The following is a 27,951-nucleotide window of genomic DNA, read 5'->3' as shown; positions in this document are numbered from 1 at the left end:
TGATAACTAGCTAATATTAGGGGTTACGTGACTCTTCGAGAACTTAAAGTTTGAGCTCGAGGAATTCTTGAATTATTTTATCTTTTCTTCTTTTTCCCCCCAAATAATCGACGGACTCATATCAGTGTAGATAGCCGAGTTTACTAGATGTAAAAAAAAAAGTACCGTCAACCGGGGTTACTGAGGCCATCCAGGATTACTTAGGCTTTTAAAAAAAGTTAAATTCATGAGTGCTTATTAGATCTTGTGGGTTCTAATTATTTAAAAAATAAAAGCTGCATATAATTTATCTTTTAAAATAAGCAATCTTGTTTTCAGTAAGTGGCCTAAGTTACCCCGGGTGGCCTTAGTAGCCCCAGTTGACGGTATGCCCTTGCGCCACGATATCAAAGATATCGTCGCTTAGGCATTCCACGAAGGAATATAGATAATTCATCAAACAAGATGTCTGATGTCAAGAGGAATCACTCATGTTGTCCAAGTGAACAAATAGGGGGTTAATGTTTCCCAAGGGGAAAAAAGTGGGACTCGAACCCGAGACCTTCCGGGTCATAGTGCAATGCCTTAACCACTCGGCCACTTCGCCCGCTAGTAGTAGTAGTAGTAGTAGTAGTAGTAGTAGTAGTAGTAGTAGTAGTAGTAGTAGTAGTAGTAGTAGATAGAAGAAAAAGTGTACTTGATTAAAACATTTTCTTCATAGAAGCTGTGTTAACTCTATCCTTACCAGCCATTTTCAGGATTTTCCCCAAAACTTCACTCACTCACTCACTCAATCCCATGACCGGATGGTCATCGGGGGGACTTGCGTGAAGCAGAAGTTGTACAGTCTTCCTCCATGCCTGCCTGTTACTAGCCCTATGTAGCAGCTCCGGAACCGACATCTCTGTCCATTCTTTGATATTGTCTTGCCACATCTTCCTTTGGCGCCCTCTTCTGCGCTGACCTTCGATTGTGCCTCTAGGACTGTCCTGCTCAGGCTATCGTGTAGAGTATGGTGTCCAAACCAGGACAGTTTTCTGCGCTTCACAGTCACTAGAAGATGTTCTTGTGGGCCTGCCCGAGCTTCTATTTCTTCCAGGACGTCTTCGTGTGTGCGATGCTCCGTATATGACACGCGTAGCAGTCTTCTATAGCACTTGCTTTCAAAGGACCTTATGCGCCGTTGTGCATCCATTGTAAGTGTCCAGGCTTCGCATCCGTACAACAAGGTTGACAACACCAGTGATTTATACAGTTTGACCTTTACATTAAGATTCATGCTACTTTTCCAAATCTTTGTTAAATGAGTCATCACTGATGTTGCCATTGCAATTCTCTTTCGAATTTCAATTGTGCTAGTCCCATCTTTACTTAGTGTAACACCTAGATATTTGAATGTCGAGACCTCTTTTAGTTTTTCATTTCCCACTGTGATGTTTGTGTTGCTTTCTGTGTTGCTGTTCACCAAGATTTGTGACTTTTCGGTACTAATTTCCATTCCGTATTGCGATGTACATTCAGCTAGACGGTTTGTTAAGTCTTGTAGTTCTGGTTCTGTGCCTGCCAGTAGGTCAATATCGTCCGCAAATCTTAAATTAGACAACGGGCGGCCGCCGATGGATATCGAGGTGTGGTAACCCTCCAGCACATTTTGCATAATGCTTTCAAGGAATATATTGAATAGCATCAGAGATAATATGCAGCCCTGTCTGACTCCTACAATAGTGTTGAAAGGAGTTCCTAATTGGTCATTTACCAGGACTGTGTTGTTTGACCTGCCAGTATTTCTTCTGTTCTAGATTTCATTCTGTTATGGATTATCCGGAGCATGACTTTGCTTGGATGGCTTATCAAGCTTATTGTTCTGTAATTCTTGCATTGTTTTAAGTTCTCTTTCTTTGGGAGGGGTATGACGATGGATTGTGTCCATTCTTTGGGCCATTCTTTCTGATCTAATACCTTTTGGCAGAGCATTGTGAACACGTTTATTACTTCTTCTCCGCCGTATTTTAGCAGTTCAGATGGTATGTTGTCAATTCCTGGTGACTTATTAGGTTTAAGGCTTTTTATTGCTGCTTCAACTTCTTCCTTTAAATGGGTGGGGTATTATCGCTCACTTCCCCTATATGACAAATTGGACGAAGTACTGAATTGCTTGTATATAGCTCTATGTTGTACAGGTCTCTGCAGTATTCAGTCCATCTTTTAGTTACTTCATCTTTATTTGTCAGCAAGTTGCCATTTTTGTCTTCGACGTCATTATTTGGTTTTAGCACCGCCTAGTGTGTTGTCGCTAGTAGTGCTTATGGAAACAAGTGGTCCCATTGGTTGAACTATTCAATACAACTCACGATTTGTTTTCTTTTGTGGCAAAAGACTGGCATTTTGACGTCATTTTTTGGTCAGTGTCAGATTATAACTTTACGATGGCTACGGTCAGGCTATAACTTTACGATGGCTACGGTCAGGCTATAACTTTACGATGGCTACGATTAAATCGTCTCAACTATTGGGTACCCTCTGTGGTGTAATAGTAGCACGTCTGACCGGTTATCAGCAAGTTTAAGATTTTTGGAGGATATTTTTTTCCCTGTTTGTATGTTTCGCTCTAATTTGTCTGGCAGTGTTTCATACCGTAGCCATCGTTAACTTACAGCCTGACACTGACCAAAATATGACGTCAAAATGCCAGTCTTTGGCCACAAAAGAAAACAAATCGTGAGTTGTATTCAATAGTTCAACCAATGGAACCACTTGTTTCCATGAGCACTACTAACGACAACTCACTAGGCGATGCAAAAACCAAATAATGACGTCAAAATGCCTGTCTTTTTGGGTTTCAGTGTCAGGCTATAACTTAACTATGTCTACGTTCATACACGCTTTTCCAGATCTTTGGGTTACAAAATATGAAACTCAGTAATTTATTATTTAAAAAAAAGAGAGAATGAATGTCATAAGGTGCATAAACTAAAATTTGAAATTTGTGACTCTCGCGATTTATCAAGTGGTTGAAATGGAATTAAACAGTAGATTTGTGACCAATCAAAACATAAAGTTTGTGACACACCTTCACACGTGCTCGGACAAACATAGTTCGTTGTTTACAAACAATAACGTGAATGAATTTAATTCGACCTTTCTCTGATCATTGTTATTGTTGTCATACCGCCAAATGGGTGATTAAGTTATCATACGGTTTTCTCGATCATGTTATAAACGTTTAAGTTTACACAAAGATGTCTGTGTTGGTTTTATTCATCAAGCGGTAGAACAATGTGTTTTTTTTAGTTAGACACATACCATCGATAGTAAAACATGTATAGATAGTATGCACTTGGCTAAGAAGCTCATAACATTGCCATCTGGAAGTATAACGGACCAACACACAAAACTGTGTGTATCCATGAACGTTTATAGTCGGGTTAATACAGTTCAGTGAGCATTACTCATAAACGCGGATGGCAAAAAACAATAACAAAGACCTGAGTGACATCATCTTCGAACTATCTATAGATAGTATGTGCTTGGCTAAGAAGCTCATAACATTGCCATCCGGACGGATAACGGACCAACACACGAGACTGTGTGTATCCATGAACGATTATAGTCAGGTTAATACAGTTCAGTGAGCATTACTCATAAACGCGGATGGCAAAAAACAATAACAAAGACCTGAGTGACATCATCTTCGAACTATCTATAGTTTGGTTTGTTTACCAATCACTGTCATTGTTTGCATTATGACGATTGTCCGAGAGGCGTGGTTATCTAAGGGTCTATTAGATGCCAAGAATATGAAAATGTGGCTACTTTTTTATTCGTTATATTAGAGAATAAGTACAAATTTCCAATTTGCCCCCCCCCCCCCTTCTCTCATAAAAATAAAGAAAGAAAAAGAAAAAAAAAAAAGAAAGAACCCCCCTCCCCCCCCCCCCCCCCCCCAAATTAACACATACAGATAAACAAATCAAAAACAAAACAAAAAAAAAAACATAAACAAAGGACAAAAGAAAAAAACCCAACAACACAAAACCAAACTCAAAGTTGGTATTTCACGCCAATGTAAAATTCTCCATTCATTTCCCAGGGTCCAATTCATCCCGACATAATAACGCTTTGAGACGGTGGGTCACATAATATCTGATCTCTTTTAATTGTATAATATTCCTATTTTGGCATCTGCTTTATCCCAACATGACACCAGTATGACGGGGTTGGTCACATTTCCAATAATGCTTATCAAAACTTACTCAACTATTATGAGCACCTGGGATTATATATAAAAAAAAGAAAAGACAAAGAGTAAAGAAAAAGGGAAGATGATTTTAAAAAAAAAATTGTACAGACAGATTATGTTGATGATTTAAAATGCTGATTAATGATTGTATCCAAGAGTTTATTTTGATTGAAGAAGACAAACTTTATAATGTTTTTAAAAATTGAGCTTTTATATAGCGCAATATCCTCTGAACATGCTCAAAGCGCTTTACAAGGGGTCCCTGGCCAGCAGCAACATTTAACATGTAGGACGGGAGATGACACCTGTTAGGCGATTTTACAATTTTTCGGACAAAGACAACGCTGTTAACGGCCAGGTACTCATTTTACACCTGAGTACGGTGAGAGAATGTGAGTAAAGAGCCTTCTCCAAGGACTCAACTGTGCGCCGAGTGCGTGGCTCGAACTCAGGACCTTCCGATCCGATAGCGAGTGTCATACCACTAGACCACTAGCCGCACAAACATGAAATTTGTGACACACCTTCAGACAAACGGACTTGGAGTCTGAATAAAAATAGCTAGTTGCGGCTCATTGTTTTTAAGATCGTGCCACGAATGAGGGTCTGACACGCTGTTACAAACAGTGAGCCCCAACCACAGCCACCATTAATGCCGTACATGCCAAGCAGCCGAATCAGTCAGCTAACCAATTTGTGAGTATTTATCAAAATGTTTGAACACAGTGTAAATTAAAAAAGGAATAAAATGGGACAGTAAAGAGTTCTTGAATTACAATTTAAGCACATAAGAAAAGGTAAGACAAAGGGGAAAGTAGGAAACAGATGTAGATTCCAAGAGCACATTATCAAAGTACTTAGTTTGAGATCACCTAAAAGTCTCATCCAGACACAAACACAGGTCCCAAGTAAGAGGGATACACTCAAATGTTTACAAATCATATATAATTTGTAAACAAAACAATACAATGCAAAACAGAGAGATGATTTACAAGGAAAAAAAAATATCATCTCCCAAAACTCTAACTATACATTTGACTGTTTCCCTCCCAGCCAGGGTATCCGACCAGGGTCAGAACAAAACCAAGTAATCTCATTCCAAGACAAAGACAGAAAGCAAGTTGGAAAACAGATATAGGGAGATAGAAGACACGGTGAGTACCTCCCTGCCCACAATACAGTGTTGAAGGGAATTGGATTTTAGGTTTCAAGACAGATTGTTTTCACATTTATAATCTATTAGAGAAGTTCAGAAATAATGTAGAGCAGGCACCTATATCCATAATGGTGAGTAATATAGGCTGTGGAGAAGGTCCAGATGAAAACAGAATAAAAATATCACGGTATAATTGAAACCGGAGAATAAATTTATCACGGTGTCAACGAAAACAGAGAAGAAAAATATCACGACGTCTATGTAAACAGAGAATAAAAATATCACAGTGGCATTAAAACAGATAATAAAAATAACACGGTTTCAATGAAAATAGAGAATAAAAATAAAATATGAAAACATAAAAATATCACAGTGTCAATAAAAAGACAGAATGAAAACATCACGATGTCAATGAAACAGAATAAAAATATTACAGTATCAATGGAAGCAGAGAAAGAAAATATGACGGTGTCAATAAAAACAGAGAAAAAAACAAACTCACGGTGTCATTGAAAACAGATAATAAAAATATCACGGTGTTATTAAAAGAGGGAATAAACATTTCATGGTGTCAATGAAAACAGAGAACGAAAACATCACGGTGTCAACGAAAACAAAGAATAGAAATATCACAGGACAATGAAAACAGAGAATAAAAATATCATGGTTTTTTAAGAAATCTGATAATGAAAATATCACGGTGTTAATGAAAACAAAGAATAGAAATATCACGATGTAATCTTAAATCTCACAACATCTGCCCACCCAGATGATATTAATAAAATTTTGCAAATCATTTATACTATGCTTATATACAAACAGCTCTAGGCGCCTTTTCAATACAAATATCAATGCTACAATGACAGACCACACACAAGACATACTCAAGATGTTCATACCATGAAATATAATCTATATAACGGAAACTGGTTTTAATCTATAAATGCATTCACCCAATAGAAGGAACGGAACGAAATTGACGCCACTCAGCTTTTAGTTCTTTAAAAAAATCTAGACAACCATTTTTATGATTAGTTCTATAAAAGGTCGAGGTTACACATAGTTTCGTGTATTGGTAAGTTATGTCCAGCTGGCGGATGTTGTTAGTATTTTTACCTACACGCATAGCATCAATACGCAATTTTAACGAGCTGCTGAAATAAATGAATTTCAGTATCCCTCAAGTCCGTCTTGTCCGATGACAACGTTTTTACACAGATGACTTATATTAATTAACACGAATAATAATGTGAAATTGAACGTAAGCTTCAATTTAATATACGAAAACAGATAAAATGGACGTTTCGGATTTCTCCTTTATCAACAAAACAGGATGAATGAAACACTACAGACGAATGGGATAATGTGGTCGTGGCGTTGTTCACAACGCCACGACCACATTATCCCATTCGTCTGTAGTGTTTCATTCATCCTGTTTTGTTGATAAAGGAGAAATCCGAAACGTCCATTTTATCAGTTTTCGTATATCAAATTGAAGCTTACATTCAATTTCAAATTGCTATTTATTTCTTTGAGATTCAAGCAGCACCATTTACATAATATTAATTACATAACAAATTATGACTACTTTACTGCCATACCATGACAAAAGACATCTTAAAAATTGCGAACCTCAAACATCAATCGATAGAACTAACCCTCAACTTGACTTTTATCCGAAACAGAATTACCATGATATAATTCCTATCTTCCTTATTGTCAACAAATGGGGTATAAGCGTGGTCCTCATTTACAAAAACAAAACTAGATATTATCGCTGTTATTATTATTATTATTATTATTATTATTATTATTATTATTATTATTATTATTATTATTATTATTATTGTTATCATTATTATTATTATTATTATTATTATTATTATTATTATTATTATTATTATTATTATTATTAATATTATTATTATTATTATTATTATTATTATTATTATTATTATTATTATTATTATTATTATTATTATTATTATTATTATTATTATTATTATTATTATTATTATTATCATAAGTATTGGTGGTACTACGGTTGTTTTATTTTTGTGGTTATTAATGGTATCATTTTTTTTGGGTTCCATTCACCTTTTTTCTCACTTTCATGTATGATGTCATCAAATTGTATGAATTATTGGCGAAAGCGTAAGATTAAATAAACTTTGAAACTTTGAAACCTAAATGTCCAAAAACTCTCTCTCTCTCTCTCTCTCTCTCTCTCTCTCTCTCTCTCTATTTCTATACATACATATATATATATATATATATATATATATATATATATATATATATATATATATATATGTCTTCAAAGAGGTGAAAGGTTTGATTCAATTTGACACGCTGGGGGTCATTTCAATCTATTGATGTTTAAATCAAAAGTTTTCTAGCCAAAATTAAAAAAAAGTTTTATGTCAGAATAAACAGCTGTGTGTGTGTGTGTGTGTGTGTGTGTGTGTGTGTGTGTGTTTGTTGGGGGGGGGGGGGTATAATTAATTGCTTTTAATGGAAAACTCGCACATTTCATCCCTGAAGCATTGGATTTATTTTATCCAATCACGAGTTCCAATGGAATTGACGTCACTCAGATCTTTGTTGTTTGTTTTAGACCGTCAATTTGGTGATTACTTCGTCATTAATTTCTCTTTATCAGACTATAGATGGTTAAGATTGAATGCAGTTTTGTGTGATGAAAAGAGTGATTTGGTGAGGATTTTTATTTTACTAAAACTCATACTATCAATTCAATCAATGGATCAGTCTAAAATCAATTTAGCTTTTTTTTTATATATCCCTTTTTAGGCTCCCGACAGAGTGCTTTTACAGTTCATACAACTTCACATCTTCTTCTTCTTCAAGTACCAAGTCTGTGCCAGACATCGGTGATCACGGTACGCCATTCATCTCTCTGATTAGATAACCTCAGAAAACTAATATTACTCTTCTGTTTCTTTGTCACCCAGCTGTTCAAACTATTCAAATATGTTTTTCTTGGTCTACCTTTACTCTTTTTAACTTCCATCTTTCCTGTGAGAGCAAGATGTTCAATACATTTATGTCGATTTAGGTGCCCTAAAAATTGCATTTTTCTTTTTCTTATTGTACGAATTAATAACCTTTTAGTTTCAGCTTGCTCTAACACTTCTTCATTGGTTTTCTTCTCTGTCCATGAGATTCTTAACATCCTTCTAAGAAACCACATTCACATAGTATAAACAAAACCTATATAATATATAACACAATCAGAGTGCGCCCTGTAAAACAGTTCAACAGATCAAAATATGTGATTGTCTTTGTTTGTATCCTTCAAATTTTGATCGCACTAAAATATCTTCCGGAAGGATGTTGTGATGGGTGCAAGAGAAGAAGAGAAAGAAATAGATAGATAGATAGATAAATAGATAAATAGATAGATAGATAGATAGATAGATAGATAGATAGATAGATAGATAGATAGATAGATAGATAGATAGATAGATAGAATAGATAGATAGATAGATAGATAGTAATAGATAGATAGGATAGTATATATATATATATATATATATATATATAATATAGAGAAGAGAGAGAGAGAGAGAGGAGAGAGAGAGAGAGAGAGAGAGAGAGAGAGAGAGAGAGAGAGAGAGAGAGAGATATGAGGAGCGTTTACGGTTCATACAACTTCACAGTCGTATTTCACGGTTGGAACAAAAATGCCTATATTTTCATATAACGCAGACGGAGTGCTTCCGGCAAAAAAAAAACAGTTTACGGATTATATTGCGAGTCACATTGTATCCTGCAAATTTTGGTTTTACGGTTGCGCTAAAATTTTGCCCTCATTTCTTCCGAGAAGGGCGGTGTTTTGTCGGTAGAAGATGTAAACAATGGGGAAACGACGCTTTGGGTAAAAGCGATAATGACGAGTTCGACATCCTCCTAAACAACGATTAGAGTAGCCGGTTATTGATGCTATGCGTTTACTTTTAAAAATCTCATAACAATGCCAGCCGGATATTCCGTACTAACACACAAAATATTGTGTAACCTTAAACGTTTATAGTCTGATTAATACAATTTAGTGAGAATTACTCATAAAAATGGCTGGCTAAAACCATAACAAAAAGCTAAGTGACATCAATTTCATTCTATCTATTGTTGTTGACACAATTAATGGGATATGACGTCACATATTGGTTTATTGTGCTCAAAAATTTTGAAAGTAAATGCATGAAAATTTGTGGGAATTTCCACTAAAAGATGTTTTAGGTTTGCAAAAAGAATTACAGATCTATCTTTACTGCTTCTACCCGATTTCAGAAACGTATAATATAGTTACCCTCGTACACGTGCCACCTGGCTTGGTTAATGAAATGAGTTGATATTGTGAAATCTCAATGTCTCTAATTTCACAGTCAATCCGTTTACAATACAGCCCAGAAAAAGTTGGAAGCGGTGTGAAATGCGAATGAGGACTAACTCTGTTTCAAACAGTATGAATTTGAGCTCACAACATTTTGTGTGTAAATCACACATGCCCTTACAGAGAGAACATCAACATATCATTGAGCATGCGTCTCTCTTATCAACTGGGGAAATCTATCGTTTTGCTAATTGTAATATTTGAGAAATCACTTTTCAAAATGTTATTCTATACATATTTTATAAAATAAAAATATGTCCAATAAACTTATTTTGATGAAAAGTTCACAGTGATGTGTTGCAAAGAATACCCAAGATTAAGATTACCCGCCGTGAAATCACTGACGTCACGGTTCGGTAACTCAGACTAAAAGACTGCTGAGAAACGATTTAACTGGGTGTCACAGTAAAGGTTGTTCACAATTATCTTATTAAATTTTATTTTATTCAGAACTGAATTCATCTCACTCCAGTTATATTTCGGTAGGCTTAGATAAACTTTACCTTCTAATATTAGATCGTCTTTCCTTTTATAGCCTTCCCTCGAATTAATTTCTAATTAGTGAATACTTTTCGTTCTACATTCTGTCACGTAGCCACTTATTATAAAAGCTGATAGGTCTAACATTTGACACTCACTTTCTCTCCACAATCTATGCCGGACGGCCAGTCGCTCTATTCCTTCTATATACTGTAAGATTTTTATCTTTTGGGACTTTGTAGATATTATATCTACACCATTAAGACGCCGGAGCTTTTAACTTTGATTGTATAAACTTCAAGGATCAAACCCGAGCCCGCTGTCAAAGGATTACATATTAAACCATTACCAATTGCCTGGAAGTGGAATTTTACGAGTCCGATCCTGTTATCAGAGGAATAGATCATCCAAGCCCATCAACTGCCTGGAAACGTAAACTTACGAACCTGACATATTATCATAAGTTACGTAAAATATTCATATCTCTATTTGTAACTGCCACGATCACTGTTTATCTCTTTTAATTAAATTTCATCATTATTTTTATTTCATTGTAAACAAATCGTTAATTGTTTTTCATTTATAGTAACTAGTAAATTCTGGGCCTCATTCTACATATATCTTTATGCATAGTCGAGTAGCTCTTTACTCACTTGAGACCATGACATTTTGGAGGGGACACATATAAAGAATTGAATTTATTTAGTTACATATATCTATTTCATCTAACTTTAAAGTTTAAATTGTAAAACCCTTAATTGCCCCACTTGATCATATTTTAATTGAACTCCCTATTTACAGGATTAATTTTTTTTTCTTTTTCATTTCTTCATTTAAATGGAATAGCAATTTATCCATTCATTCTTTCATTCAAATTGAATAGCGTTTTATTGATTCATTCCTTCATTCATTTATTCATTTATAAATTATTCATTCATTCATTGTTCATTCATTTATTCATTCATTCATTCATTCATTCATTCATCCATTCATTCGTTTATTCACTCATTTATCCAATCATTCATACATTTATTCCTCCCTTCATTCTTTCATTCATACATTATCCATTCATTCATTCATCTATTCACTCAGTTTTTCATTCATTCATTCATTCATTCCTTGTCCACTTTGTTATTATATCACTCATTTCATTTTGTTGTTTGCCTCATTCATGAATTGTTTTCAATATGTTTACATTCCATAACGATTCATTCACCTATCAACCAATCACTCAGTGTTGTGAACACATGTTGTAACTATTGTAAATCTTACGATATTTTATTGTTTTGTATTTCAGACATCACTGTTAAACACTCTTCAATGCCTAATTACAATTGTTGAACAACCATTGAACAAGAGAGAGGTCCCAGCCACGAACTGAGTTGGTAAATATATCCTTCATTATTCTCTTTTACATGAGTTGGGCATCACATAGTAACTATAGACATCGTGATTTGTTTTGCATAGTGATTTGTTTTAAATGCATTTTTGGCATATTACTGTTACCGAAAACCACTTATATATTATGTTCTGAAAAGTGAGTCTTTAAAAACTAAATAATAATAAAAGGAGTCTCCTAGCCGTCGTGTTATATTTAGTGATAGATAACTTGGGATTATTTTGGCATCCTATTATTGTTATCACACTCTAGTATATTAGCGTCATTGCGAATAATTGTACACAAACTAACGACGAGTCACACACATTGGTGATACATTTTTCGTAGTAACATAGTTTAGAGTACACGCGATTGACACATTGTTATTGACTCAAGTCATAACTCCGCATTGTATTGACACATTGCTTTATAAGATATAACGATAAAAGGCATCAAATTCAACATACATAATAAGTTGAAATAAGAGAGAGAGATTTCTAAAAATAGAACAGTTCATTCCAGTAAGTGTAAATAAATAAAACAGTCAGTAACAGTATCCTGTCAATATAATATATATAAAACATCGTAACTAATTTATTGCAAAAATGGAAGCATATAAAAGATACTTAAGTCTCGCAAAGGACTTAGAAATACCCCAGGAAAGAATATTTTCATGGTGCGAAGAGAAAATAAAAGAAGAAAAAGAAGAAATAATTCGTAGAGAAGAAAAAGAACACGAAGAAAGAATACGTAGAGAAGAACGAAAAGAAAGAGTCCAAGAAAGGGAACTAAAAAGACAAATAGCTTTATCAGAAGAAGAAACCAAAAGGACCCAAATGATGCTGGAAATTGAAAAAACAAAAACCGGTCATGAAAGAAAACATAATAATAGTGATGAATTTTTCGTGAAACTTCCACGCATGCCAACATACGATGAACGCTCAGACTGCATAGAATCCTTCTTACACCGATTCGAAGTTCAGGCTAAAGGTTATCGTTGGCCAGAAAGCAAATGGGCCACAGCCTTGATTAACTGCTTATCTGGAGAACCGCTAAAAGTTTTCTATACCTTAACAACTGAAGATGCAGATGATTATGGTAAAATTAAAGACGCTCTACTAAAAAGATTTAGATTAACGGAAGATGGTTACCAGGAAAGGTTTCACACTGCAAAACCGGAAAGTGGAGAAGACTTTAATACATTCGTGAACCGAATTACTCAATTTCTAAATCGGTGGCTTGAGTTGGCAAACGTAAAACAAGACGACTTTGCAGGCCTTTACTATCTCACGCTGAAGAATCGAATCTATCAAGCTTGCAACCCAAATTTAGTCGCATTCTTTAAAGAGAGAAAGCCAGAAAACTTGGACAAATTAAAAATCTACGCAGAAAACTTTAACAGCGCACATCCATTGACACCCCTTAGCAGAACATTGAAGGAACCATACTACGCTGCTGCTGCTCAGAGTCCAGGTACACCTAAAGTTCAGTACTCAAATAGAACGAGCCGATCAATCACTCGGAACACGCAAGTGAAACAAGATGATCATAGTAACAAACCATGGAACAAACAGTTCAATAGAGACCATAGCCGACCCTATCAAAACAAAACAAGAAATAGCACTGACAATAATACTGAGTATAAGAAAACCAACAAACCTATAATTAAATGTCAATATTGTGGAATGAAAGGCCACACAGCAGACAAATGTTACAAAATCGTGGGATATCCAAAAGAAACTGCAAATGCATCACTCCAAACAAGTGTAAACAATCAGACACGAGTAATGTCAGGAGAAAATATAAATGTGTATTGCGTGAAAGGTATGTCACTTTTAACACAAACTCACAAATCAGGATCGCTATTTTTTTGTGAAGGCAAAGCTAATGGAACTGATTGCAAAATATTGAGAGACACAGGATGCAGTACAGTAGGAATAAAAGCATCTTTGATCAATGACGAAGACAAAACTGGAAAAACGGTACAATGCATCACATTCAGTGGCACAGTCGAAACCTTTGAAACAGCTAACGTGTACATAGAAACCCCATACTATACAGGAATAGTGGAATGCTGTATACTTCCCAACCCCGTCGCTGATGTTATTGTTGGCAATATAAAAGGTCTTAAAGACAACCCAACAGATGTAAAAGAATGGTCATTAACCCAAGAAACAGCTTGTCTAGCAGAAACAAGAAAGATGACTAAGACAACAGAGAAGCCAATGACTATTTCTCTAGAACCACAACAATTTGACAGGAACAGGTTCATTGAAGAACAGAAAAAGGACCCGACTTTAACTTCATATTTCAATATCGCAAACAAAGGGACGAAATCAAAAGTTGAATACATCATTGAAAAAGATATTCTGTTCAGGTTACATAGGAAAAGAAATAAAATAGCTAAACAACTGGTCACGCCAAGTATTTACAGAAACAAAATCCTTGGAATAGCGCACGATTCAATAACTTCTGGACATCTTGGGAGCTCTTCCACATTGAAGAGAATATCCGAGAATTTCACATGGCCTGGAATTACTAAAGACGTCCGAGAATATGTGAAATCTTGTGACACATGCCAAAGAAGACTCGCAAAAGGCAGAATACCGAGATTGCCATTAGAGACAACCCCAGTTATTGAAAAAGTTTTTCAAAAAGTTGCAATTGACATTATAGGCCCTTTAACAAAATCAGATAGAAACCATACACACATACTAACACTAGTCGATTACGCAACCAGGTGGCCAGAAGCGATAGCATTGAAATCAACTACATCGGATCACATAGCTGAAGCATTGATGACAATTTTTACCAGAATAGGCATACCAAATGAGATACTGTCGGACAATGGACCCCAATTTACATCACATATGATGCATGAAACCATGAAACTCATGGGAATCCAACACTCATTCACAACTCCCTACCACCCCCAAGCAAATGGTCTTTGTGAAAGATTTAATGGCACTCTAAAGAATATGTTAAGAAAAGTGTCAGCAGAAAAACCAGATGATTGGGACAGATACTTACCAGCAATCCTATTTGCATATAGAGAAATACCCCAAGAATCTACAGGCTACTCCCCATTTGAGTTGATGTATGGACGATCACCTCGCGGCCCGATCAATATAGTAGCCGACATTTGTAAAGGGAATGAGGAGGACAATAACAAAATTATGTTTGCCTACGAATATGTAAGAAACCTGAAAGACAGAATAGAGGACACATGTAAGCTAGCACAGGAATCCGTCACTAAAAAAGCAGAGAAATACAAGGAATACTCTGATCGCAAAAGCAAATCAAGAAAATTTGAGATTGGTGACAACGTACTAATACTCTTACCCGATGACTCGAGTAAACTTTTAGCTACATGGAAAGGACCATTCAAAATAACAGCAGTAAAATCTAATGTTAATTACGAGATTAAAATTAACAACACAACAAAGACATTCCATGCAAATATGCTAAAAAAATATTTTGATAGAGACACAGTGTCGCAACCTATGTTTACTAATATCGAAGCTTCAAATGCAGGATTAATCATACCGTTGGTCATGGGACACAGATACCCGAGACAGAAAAACAAACAAAAATCGCACAATTGCAACCACCTAAGACAAAAAAAGAAGTACGCAAAGTACTTGGGCTCCTAAATTTTTACAGGAAATACATTTACAACTTCGCGCACATCGCGACACACGCTAACAAATCTGACAAAGAATGGGTCACCGAACAAAATTGTTTGGACAGAAGTGTGTCAGAATAGCTTTAACCAATTAAAGGCATTACTCTGTTCAGAACCAATTCTTAAATTACCCGACATATCAAAAGAATTTGTTGTAAGAACTGACGCGTCTGATAAGGGCATCGCAGGTGTACTATTACAGGAACATGAGGGAACTCTAATGCCTTCCTTATATGCAAGCAGAAAATTATTGGACAGAGAATCACGATACTCTGTAATAGAGCGTGAAGGACTGGCCATCGTCTTTGCTTTAAAGACATTCAGCAGATATCTACTGCTAAAAGAGTGTGTGGTCGAAACGGACCATAAACCACTCACGTACATAAGAAATAACAAAATGAATAATAGTAGAGTACTAAGGTGGAGTCTATTTTTGCAAAATTACACTTTCAGTATCTCTCACATACCAGGCTGTGAAAATATTCACGCCGACCTACTTTCTCGATTAGTGTAAACACGTGAGAAGGGTATAACTTAACCTCCCATGCATACTGGTAGTTACCTCGCAAACTATGCCAAATCAGAACGCACAAATTCGATAATTTTATTTGTAAACATGATGACCCAACTTAATGTAACATTGAGCATTGTATGGATATATATACCATACCCATTCATGATTTGGGAAATCTTCTCTTTATCTATTATTGTTATGAATTTTCACTCATTTATGATTAATAATTGAAATGTCAATATTCCATTTACATTTTCATTCATTTCATTCAGTAAATTACCTTCATATCATCGACTTAAATCATGCTTCATTGCCATCACTATTGTTTATCACAATGATTTGTAATCACATTGCCATCATGTTGTTCATCACAATGATTTGTAATCACAATCTTTCATTGTTATTGTCACCCATTCATATACCTACGTTAATATAAACATTTCCATGTCTAGTTAATAAATAATTTAATTGTAGCACAAATCATAACAATGGATTAATGCTAGAGTATCATGATAGTAAATTTACTTCCGTTTGTAAAATCTATCTTTCCCATAATGGTTAAAGAGTATATTTTAAACGTGGGTGGGGGGTGTCACAGTAAAGGTTGTTCACAATTATCTTATTAAATTTTATTTTATTAAGAACTGAATTCATCTCACTCCAGTTATATTTCGGTAGGCTTAGATAAACTTTACCTTCTAATATTAGATCGTCTTTCCTTTTATAGCCTTCCCTCGAATTAATTTCTAATTAGTGAATACTTTTCGTTCTACATTCTGTCACGTAGCCACTTATTATAAAAGCTGATAGGTCTAACATTTGACACTCACTTTCTCTCCACAATCTATGCCGGACGGCCAGTCGCTCTATTCCTTCTATATACTGTAAGATTTTTATCTTTTGGGACTTTGTAGATATTATATCTACACCATTAAGACGCCGGAGCTTTTAACTTTGATTGTATAAACTTCAAGGATCAAACCCGAGCCCGCTGTCAAAGGATTACATATTAAACCATTACCAATTGCCTGGAAGTGGAATTTTACGAGTCCGATCCTGTTATCAGAGGAATAGATCATCCAAGCCCATCAACTGCCTGGAAACGTAAACTTACGAACCTGAGATATTATCATAAGTTACGTAAAATATTCATATCTCTATTTACAACAAGATATGAAGTGAATAGAAAAGTGCCAGAAGACAATAGAGAATAAAAATTTTTCGCGGCGGTGGTGGGGTTTGAACCTGCGACCTTATTGGTACGACAACTCCGCCTGGCAGGTGAGAGCGTGGCTCTACCGTGTGAGCTATCCACGAACACAAAAATATTCGTTTCAAACCCAAGTCATTTCTAGATCCCTCTCTCACCCACTTCTGGGACCGCCGATTCGTTCGCCCACCACCATCGCGAAGTATTTTGACCAGCAGTTAAGCTTAATAGCCAATATTCTCAACACAAACATATAACATAGAAACGATTGAGACATTGAGTATGCTCCGGTGTATGGGGTGAATTTTTAATTCAGAAAAGTGAGTGGAGCAGGCACTTATGTTGGTAACAACAAGATATGAAGTGAGTAGAAAAGTGCCAGAAGACAATAGAGAATAAAAAATTTTCGCGGCGGTGGTGGGGTTTGAACCTGCGACCTTATTGGTACGACAACTCCGCCTGGCAGGTGAGAGCGTGGCTCTACCGTGTGAGCTATCCACGAACACAAAAATATTCGTTTCAAACCCAAGTCATTTCTAGATCCCTCTCTCACCCACTTCTGGGACCGCCGATTCGTTCGCCCACCACCATCGCGAAGTATTTTGACCAGCAGTTAAGCTTAATAGCCAATATTCTCAACACAAACATATAACATAGAAACGATTGAGACATTGAGTATGCTCCGGTGTATGGGGTGAATTTTTAATTCAGAAAAGTGAGTGGAGCAGGCACTTATGTTGGTAACAACAAGATATGAAGTGAGTAGAAAAGTGCCAGAAGACAATAGAGAATAAAAATTTTTCGCGGCGGTGGTGGGGTTTGAACCTGCGACCTTATTGGTACGACAACTCCGCCTGGCAGGTGAGAGCGTGGCTCTACCGTGTGAGCTATCCACGAACACAAAAATATTCGTTTCAAACCCAAGTCGTTTCTAGATCCCTCTCTCACCCACTTCTGGGACCGCCGATTCGTTTGCCCACCACCATCGCGAAGTATTTTGACCAGCAGTTAAGCTTAATAGCCAATATTCTCAACACAAACATATAACATAGAAACGATTGAGACATTGAGTATGCTCCGGTGTATGGGGTGAATTTTTAATTCAGAAAAGTGAGTGGAGCAGGCACTTATGTTGGTAACAACAAGATATGAAGTGAGTAGAAAAGTGCCAGAAGACAATAGAGAATAAAAATTTTTCGCGGCGGTGTGGGGTTTGAACCTGCGACCTTATTGGTACGACAACTCCGCCTGGCAGGTGAGAGCGTGGCTCTACCGTGTGAGCTATCCACGAACACAAAAATATTCGTTTCAAACCCAAGTCATTTCTAGATCCCTCTCTCACCCACTTCTGGGACCGCCGATTCGTTCGCCCACCACCATCGCGAAGTATTTTGACCAGCAGTTAAGCTTAATAGCCAATATTCTCAACACAAACATATAACATAGAAACGATTGAGACATTGAGTATGCTCCGGTGTATGGGGTGAATTTTTAATTCAGAAAAGTGAGTGGAGCAGGCACTTATGTTGGTAACAACAAGATATGAAGTGAGTAGAAAAGTGCCAGAAGACAATAGAGAATAAAAAATTTTCGCGGCGGTGGTGGGGTTTGAACCTGCGACCTTATTGGTACGACAACTCCGCCTGGCAGGTGAGAGCGTGGCTCTACCGTGTGAGCTATCCACGAACACAAAAATATTCGTTTCAAACCCAAGTCATTTCTAGATCCCTCTCTCACCCACTTCTGGGACCGCCGATTCGTTCGCCCACCACCATCGCGAAGTATTTTGACCAGCAGTTAAGCTTAATAGCCAATATTCTCAACACAAACATATAACATAGAAACGATTGAGACATTGAGTATGCTCCGGTGTATGGGGTGAATTTTTAATTCAGAAAAGTGAGTGGAGCAGGCACTTATGTTGGTAACAACAAGATATGAAGTGAGTAGAAAAGTGCCAGAAGACAATAGAGAATAAAAATTTTTCGCGGCGGTGGTGGGGTTTGAACCTGCGACCTAATTGGTACGACAACTCCGCCTGGCAGGTGAGAGCGTGGCTCTACCGTGTGAGCTATCCACGAACACAAAAATATTCGTTTCAAACCCAAGTCATTTCTAGATCCCTCTCTCACCCACTTCGGACCGCCGATTCGTTCGCCCACCACCATCGCGAAGTATTTTGACCAGCAGTTAAGCTTAATAGCCAATATTCTCAACACAAACATATAACATAGAAACGATTGAGACATTGAGTATGCTCCGGTGTATGGGGTGAATTTTTAATTCAGAAAAGTGAGTGGAGCAGGCACTTATGTTGGTAACAACAAGATATGAAGTGAGTAGAAAAGTGCCAGAAGACAATAGAGAATAAAAATTTTTCGCGGCGGTGGTGGGGTTTGAACCTGCGACCTAGTTGGTACGACAACTCCGCCTGGCAGGTGAGGTCGCAGGTTCAAACCCCACCACCGCCGCGAAAAATTTTTATTCTCTATTGTCTTCTGGCACTTTTCTACTCACTTCATATCTTGTTGTTACCAACATAAGTGCCTGCTCCACTCACTTTTCTGAATTAAACATATCTCTATTTGTAACTGCCACGATCACTGTTTATCTCTTTTAATTAAATTTCATCATTATTTTTATTTCATTGTAAACAAATCGTTAATTGTTTTTCATTTATAGTAACTAGTAAATTCTGGGGCCTCATTCTACATATATCTTTATGCATAGTCGAGTAGCTCTTTACTCACTTGAGACCATGACACTGGGGAACTTTTAATCAAAATAAATGTATTGGTTATATATATTTTTTATATAAAAGTATGGAGGCCGAAATACTAACACTTTTTCAGCGATATCTTATTAACCAAACGATAGATTTCCCCAGTTGGTAAGAGAGACGCAAAGCGCGATGTTATGTTGACGTTATTTCTGTAAGGGCATGTGTAAATCACAGCAAAATCGAAATATCCATTGGTTTTCATGACACTAGATATTATGTTTGATTGATTTTTGTCTACTGTAACCAACCCGATAAAAAGAGTATTGAAGCTATGCGTTTAGATACAATACGCCAACATCAGCCAGCCGGACGCAACGTACCAACACACAAAATAGCGAGAACTAATTATTAAAACGGCTGTCTAAAAACAATAACAAAGAGCTGAGTGACTTCAATTTCGTTCCATCTATAAATTGACCGTGTGTATTCTTCTTGCTCACACGAAGGCTAATTTTTATTGTATGTAAACTTGGTGCACATAAGAATATCTGTCAAGGTAAGAAGCTAATCACACGTTATTTACATAATTTTGTGTTACACTGTGGCTACTTGACGTTACTAACAATAGGCTATTCTAAAAGGTTAATACAGTACTGCCGTACTCTGGAAAACCCCATATTCAAACATTTGGCCAGAAAACTCGTCCTTCAAATATCGATCGATTTAAATGACCACCATATTGGCAAAAACTCTCAAACCTGAGACTTCGCAAAATATTTGCCAAGATGAGGGTAATTTAAATCGATCAATATTTATTGAAGGGCGAGTTTTCTGGCGAAATTTTTAAATATTATGGGGTTTTTTTTTCCAGAGCACTCTCTCTCTCTCTCTCTCTCTCTCTCTATATATATATATATATATATATATATATATATATATATATATATAGAGAGAGAGAGAGAGAGAGAGAGAGAGAGCGTGCTAGATACCAGCGTTTACTGTATAAGGTATTCTGTTCTCCTCACTTAATTGTTTGATATCGTTTTTAGATATAATCTTTTTTTTTTTTGCCGGTGTTAAATTCTAACAATAATTAAATTTCATACTTTTAAGACCATTCATTAACCTGTGGATTTTCAAGAGTATCCCTTCTTGTGTACTCATACATAGGTAAAATGAAACCGCTTCGCTCACAGAAAGACGTTTCGCTTTACCCTAGTGTTAGTATACACCATGCCTTAGATACTTCACGCCAACCAATCCAAAGTTTCGTATTTTTTGCTTTTCTTCATTGTCAGAGTATACTCTTTCTACCATACAATTCAAGGTTTCGTGGTTTTTTTTTTCCTTTACTCCAATGTCAGTATACCACACAATGCAATTCAAGGTTTCGTGGGGTTATTTTCCTTTACTCCAATGTCAGTATACCACAACATACAATTCAAGGTTTCGTGGGGTTTTTTTCCTTTACTCCAATGTCAGTATACCACACCATGCAATTCAAGGTTTCGTGTTTTTTTTTCCTTTACTCCAATGTCAGTATACCACACCATGCAATTCAAGGTTTCTTTTTTTTTTTCCTTTACTACAATGTCAGTATACCACACCATGCAATTCAAGGTTTCGTGTTTTTTTCCTTTACTACAATGTCAGTATACCACACCATACAATTCAAGGTTTCGTGATTTTTTCCCCCTTTACTACAATGTCAATATACCACACCATGCAATTCAAGGTTTCGTGGGTTTTCCCCCTTTACTCCAATGTCAATATACCACACTATACAATTCAAGGTTTTCGTGTTTTTTCTTTCCCCTTTATTCCAATGGCAATATACCACAATATACAATTCAAGGTTTCGTGGGTTTTCCCCCTTTACTACAATGTCAATATACCACACCATGCAATTCAAGGTTTCGTGGGTTTTCCCCCTTTACTCCAATGTCAATATACCACACTATACAATTCAAGGTTTTCGTGTTTTTTCCCCTTTATTCCAATGGCAATATACCACAATATACAATTCAAGGTTTCGTGGTTTTTTCCTTTACTCCAATGGCAATATACCACAATATACAATTCAAGGTTTCGTGGTTTTTTCCTTTACTCCAATGTCAATATACCACAATATACAATTCAAGGTTTCGTGGTTTTTTCCTTTACTCCAATGTCAATATACAACAATATACAATTCAAGGTTTCGTGGGGTTTTTTTTTCGTTACTCCATGTCAGAGTACAATCCAAAGTTTCGTGTGTGTTTTAAAAAACTGAATTGTTCAGTATACTATACTATACAATCCAATTATTCGCGCGTGTGTGTGTTGTTTTTTTTAAACTTAAATATCAGAATACTATACCATACAATCCAAGGTTTCATGGTTTAAAAAATTGTTTGCTTTACTCCATCGTCAGATTATACTATACCAGACAATCCTGTTTCGTGTTCTTTGTTTTACTCCAATATTAAGTAGTCCTTCAGAGCCATTTGGACCCATGGAGCCGGAGTTTATTCCGGTTTCTATAGCGTGAAAAAGACAATAACAATTGCTTGCTAACCTTTGGATATAACGCTAGTCTATCACAAAATACTTTCCGCTAAATCTAACAGACTCAGCTACCCATTCACTGCTGAGTGGACAGGGGAGTCAGAAATAATCTCGACTGCACCCGGAATCGATCTTGGTCCCTTAACATGTGTAGTGAGTGTTCTACCAACTGAGCTATAATTTTATTGTATACAAATATTGGAGTTGGGGTCCCGAGTGTATATAATATTATATGGGAGAGATATTTTTTTTAACCCCCCCCCCCCAACAAAAAACAAAAACAAAACAAAAACAACTAAAAAGCAAACAAAAAACAGAAGCCTTAGATTATAAGCTCTAACGATATTGGAGTAAAGTGGAAAATCAGGAATTGGATTGTATGGAGTAAAGCATGATATGTGTATAGTCTTGTACTAACTTCAAGAGAAAGCAAAAAACAAAACAAAACAATACCAAAAAAAAAAACAATGCAAAAAAGAATAATAAAAAAATAAAAAATACGATGCAAGATTAACTTGTTTAATATCTACCAACATTCGAGTGAAAAACAAAAAAAAAAAAAAAAAACACACAAAAAAATACACCGAAAAAAATAGCAAAAAAAAACAAAACAAAAACAAAACAAACGAAATCATGATCCAAGGCTTCATGTTATTTTGTTTTTTTTTTGTTTGTTTTTTTTTTTTGTTTTGTTTTTTTGGTTAGAAAAAAAAATCTCTCCCATATAATAATATATACACTCAAATACGAAATAAGTATCTAGATAGACCAGTTCCATCACAGATGCACAAGTGAGCACCATCAATGGAAGCTATCATAATCTTGATTGAGACATTAATCTGCGAACACGTTTTGAAAAGTTAATTTCACGCAAAACTCCGGATTTGGTGAATGCAATTAGAGAAGGAAACCGTTGGTCGATTCATTTAAAAGCTTTTTTTGTAAGCTGATTTGAACAAGAATTTGTGAATCTTTGAAATCTCCTGAAACCTTTAAATTGCTTTGGACGGCTTTTAGATACGATATAATGAGGAGATCACGGTGTTTTGAATGGTTTTCCAATTATAAAGCAGGCCCGACGATTTGCCAGGATAAATAACTCTTGTTGAAAGGTATCGGCAGCAACAAAAGAAAACTTTCAATCGGTTAGCAATAAACAAAAAGAAATGAATACTACAGCTTAAAAAAAAGAACAAAATTATACCAAACAAGATTATTCTACAGAGAGGGCCTAAAAATATCTCTAGAATTTAGTAATGTATTTATGTGTTTATTATTTTTTGTTGTTGGCTGAAGAAGGGTTTTGAGCCCGAAACGTTCCGTGTTTGGCATTTTGTTCTTTTTTGAAGCTGTTATATTCATTTTTGCTTATTACTTTTTACAGTCCACAGCTTCTAGCAGCCTAGTGTCACTTTGACTTGTGTTAATCGGTTAGCAATGTTGTTCAATTGTTAGCATTGCCAACGTTGTAAGATGTTCTGTTGGAACGTGTCACCGCATTTTATCCAAGGCACCGAGGATGAGGAAGATTTCAACAAAGCTTTGGCTTCTCTCACCTGAGAAAACGCAAAAACGGATAAACATGTGCAAAGCCTTTTAAATGCCAGTAAGAATGATTACTCGTTTCTAGAGATGATAATAACAGGTGTGATTATACTTGGTTTTTGTTACGACCCATAGACGAAAATGAAGTCATCACAGTGGAAGAATATCGGGAAAGCAGCTTCCAAAGAAGACCTGTCAGACACAATGAACTTCACACAGTTATTGCTTGCTTTCTTTGACTGCAGGGGAATCGTCGTTTATCTAACATTTGTACTTCAAGGTCAATATAATATGCTCTAACACTTTTATATAAATGTTTGCACAGTTTGAGAGAGAATGTAAGAAGAAAGCGATCATATCATTGGACATTAGGACGATGTGCTTTTTTTACATCACGACAAGGCCCCTACATATGTGGCATTTGCAAGTTATCATTTTCATTGCAGCTTTAAAAAAAACATCTGGAGCTCCAAGGTGGTGTCAACCCGAACCAAAATAAGACTCTTCAATTCAAATGTCAAGTCAGTCCTTTTGTATGGAGCGGAGACCTGGAGGACCATGAAGACCACCACTGGAAAAGTGCAGACCTTCATCAATAGCTGCCTCAGAAGGATCCTCAAGATTCACTGGCCAGACAGGATCAACAACGCAGACCTGTGGCTGAGAACATCTCAAATGCCAGCAGAAGACGAAATCAGACGCCGCCGATGGAGATGGATTGGGCACACCCTGAGGAAGCCAACCAATAACACCGCTAGGCAGGCGCTGAGATGGAACCCCCAGGGAAAACGGAAGAGCGGGCGGCCTAGAAACACCTGGCGGCGACACCTGGAGGCGGACATGAAGAGGATGGGACACACCTGGGGAGAGTTGGAGAAGATGGCCCAGGACAGAGGAAGATGGAGGACTGTTGTCGACGGCCTATGCTCCACTAGGAGTGACGGGCATAAGTAAGTAAGTAAGTAAGTATTTTCTGGCTTGAAAACCGTTGATCATCCTCCACTCTCACGTGACCTAGTACCATTTGACATTTTTTAAATTCCTGAAACTTAAAATGGCGCTGAAAGGAAATCTGTTTGAAAGCATTGTTGACGTTCATATAGAGATCGTAGAGTGCTTGACACGGCGGCGTGAGAGAGAACATTCCAATCTCTTCATGATTGTTGGAATCGCTGTGTTAATAACTCACAATGAAACTATTTTGAAGAGCTCAATGAAGAACGTTCCATTCAGTATGTACATTGTGTGTGATGAGACGATTCTGGATACTTATTGAACGCATCTCGTAACTCCATCTTAGTGGGGTTTTTTTTTAGTTTTGGTTTGTTTTAATTGCTGGACATGATGGCCGTTAGAAAGCTGCGGGAGGGGGGGGGGGCATTCCCTTCTCTTCGGGATTGTAAAATCAGTGTGTCAGCCCACAAAAAGGACTACATACTTAAAGTCATCAATGAGAAATAGTCCAGTCAGTGGATGATTTTCGTGTTGTGAGAACAATCTGAATAATAATCCATTTTGATGATTTTTGTTATTGTTTTTTAAAAAAATAATTTTTCTTTGTTTGTTTGTTTGTTTGCTGCTTTGCTAAATGTTAGTATCAAAACTTATCTCTGCAATTCAGTTTAGGGCTTTTTGTTCTAGTCCAATATTATGATACAATTCCACACAAACCAGTTACATGTTCATGATTTACTGACTGATTTATTTAATTTCATGTACTTTCAGGGTACTAGAAGATGAAATGAAGCTTTGCCAGAACAAGAGTGGCCATTCTGTTTCTTCTTCCTAAAACGTTGCTGGGATACACTATTGTTATCAAGTGGTTTTCTTATTTCAAAAGTAAAAATACAAGTTCCCAATGAATTGGATTTAAAAAGCTGTCCCCTTAAAAACTAGTCAAATTGTAGAAAACGAGATGGATGCCAATGCCTCTTGTGATCTGCAAGGGTCAAGGTCACTCAATGGCTGCGTTACACTGAGGGAAGAAACTGAGAGTAACAACAAAATTATTCAACCTCTAATTGACAATGAAACAAAACAAATTTTAGAACTTTACATCAACGTCATAGGATTCATTGTGACGGCAGCAATTGGCGTATTTGGCAACGTCATCAACATTGCAGTTTACTGGAGACAAGGCCTAAGTGATAGCATCACACTCGGGTTCTTTGCATTGTCAATATCGGATTTGATTCTAGTGGCAATGCCTCTTTTTACCGGTTCGACCTATGCGGTCAAATACTTTTTGGAAGACTCCCCAATTGATTTTTCGTCCATCCACTATGTCTCTTTTGGATGGGTTCGTAACTTCACATACTCATGTTCCCTTTTGATAACCGCGTTTTTATCTTTGGAGAGATGTTGTTGTATTGTACTCCCCTTCAAAGTCCAAACTCTCTTTACTCGAAAAAGGACAGCCATTTTCCTGTTTTTCATGTTTTTGTTTCATGCGGCGTGTTTATGTCTTTTACCTGCTATCGTGCAACTGAAATGGCAACCGTCCTCACCACTGGATACTAACAGTTCAAAGAGACTTCGAGTCAAGTTTTCCGATTTTGGTCGAGAGATAGAAGTCTTTTATTCCACGTCAATGTCCTTCATTGTTCCAGTGGGATGCCAAATCATTGTTACCGTCTGTGCGTTTGTCATGGTGCGCGGCCTGAGAAAAGCATCGCGTTTTAGAGCGCACGCCACCTCAGCTGGAAACCGGGAAATGGAAAATGACACTTCCGTTTCCGTCAACGAGAAAGGGAAAGGAGGACATGAACCAAATGACTCGTTCGGAAACACAAATCTAGCAACGAATGAATTAAAAACGAAGAAGAAATTAAAATCTGTATCCAATGATAATTCAACGCTAAGTCAAAGAGACGCCCGGCTTGTGAAAACTATGGTTTTTATAGTTACTATTCTGTCGGCATGTAACATTCCATTCTTGGCAGCGACATTTGCTTGGAGAGCCATACCAGACTTGAACATCGGCCGGCCCTACCAAAACACATTGTCGGTGATATTCAGTGTTGTGTATATTCTGGGAAATTTGAACGCGTCTTCCAATGTTATTGTTTACTATAAGACTAGTTCAAGGTTCAGGGGGGTCGCAAAAGAACTATTCAAATCGTCAAAGAAGTGACATTATATAACCCAGTAGATATAATTTGATCAATTAAAATACGGATTTTTTGACGCGACATCAACCATCTCCAACAAACATAGCTGTTTGTTTTCTACTGTAGTGGTCGCTTAGCGAAGAATGTAATGTTTATTAAGTTGTAAATTATTAATTTTAATAAGAAATAATCTCATAACCTCATATGCGTTTCGCATGACTACTCAGCTCTCACGCACATGATGTTCCTCTATAAAGAAATCGATTAAGGAAATAGAATCTGCTCAACGGATGTCATGCTTGTTTCATAAAAAGAAAGTATTAATCAGCACTACCATTTGGCTCGTGTGTTGTTGAGGTGATGACTTTTACAATGATATTGATGATAAATAATGAATAAAATAAGTTCCACTCCCACTTATATTGAACAAGAAAATTAGGGTCAGATTTAATATTCTGATTTTATGTGCATGTTTTATATATTATTTAAAAGCATTTTTATTGATCTAACGATGACCACATAATTAGACCGAATGTTATCAGTCACTGATCGAATTGTCAGCACTTGGAAGATTGTCTGTGATTGTTGAGACTCTGAGTTTTATAGAGCACTGTCAAGACCGAAGGGCCAGAGCTCAGGTGGTCGCTGGTTCGGATAAGTAGAGCCCTATCCATCTCTTTTATAGTTATTATATTCTGCTGGTGTTGCCGGGTAGATTGTCATCCTGTCTGACTCTACACTGCCCAGGACTGTCCAGGACTGCTCAGGACGGGATCGAACCCTCTCTAGGGAATTAAACACAGTCACCACATACAATTTCGAGATATTAGTCGGTTGACATCAGCTGTTGTGCGGCTATGTGGTCTAGTGGTATAACACTCGCTTTCGGATCGGAAGGTCCTGGGTTCGAGCCTCGCACGGCGCATAGTTGAGTCCTTTGAAAAGACTCTTTATTCACATTCTCTCACCGC

The 27,951-nt window shown here is 36.7% G+C and overlaps 1 protein-coding gene across 6 annotated transcripts; it reads left to right on the top strand.

Moving 5' to 3' along the window:
• LOC144958111 (uncharacterized) lies at positions 1-27,415 on the top strand. 6 transcript variants are annotated; one of them, XM_078889770.1, is made up of 3 exons: positions 1-126; positions 8,187-8,275; positions 25,596-27,415. In XM_078889770.1, the coding sequence occupies exon 3, from the start codon at positions 25,786-25,788 to the stop codon at positions 27,001-27,003; it is 1,218 nt and encodes a 405-aa protein (XP_078745896.1). In that variant the 5' UTR covers positions 1-126; positions 8,187-8,275; positions 25,596-25,785; the 3' UTR covers positions 27,004-27,415. The 6 variants fall into 6 exon arrangements, with proteins under 6 accessions (XP_078745896.1, XP_078745900.1, XP_078745901.1 ...); XM_078889771.1 differs by having other exon boundaries at positions 76-149; XM_078889774.1 differs by lacking the exon at positions 8,187-8,275 and having other exon boundaries at positions 38-126.
• Positions 27,416-27,951: the final 536 nt, after the last annotated feature.

The sequence above is a fragment of the Berghia stephanieae genome, chromosome 12, assembly GCF_034508935.2.
Source record: "Berghia stephanieae isolate SIO BIC M18660-M18661 chromosome 12, UCSD_Bste_1.3, whole genome shotgun sequence".
NCBI classification, from domain to species: Eukaryota; Metazoa; Mollusca; class Gastropoda; order Nudibranchia; family Aeolidiidae; genus Berghia; species Berghia stephanieae.
Note: the sequence above shows the minus strand (reverse complement) of the source record. Positions and strands in the feature narration are given on the sequence as shown.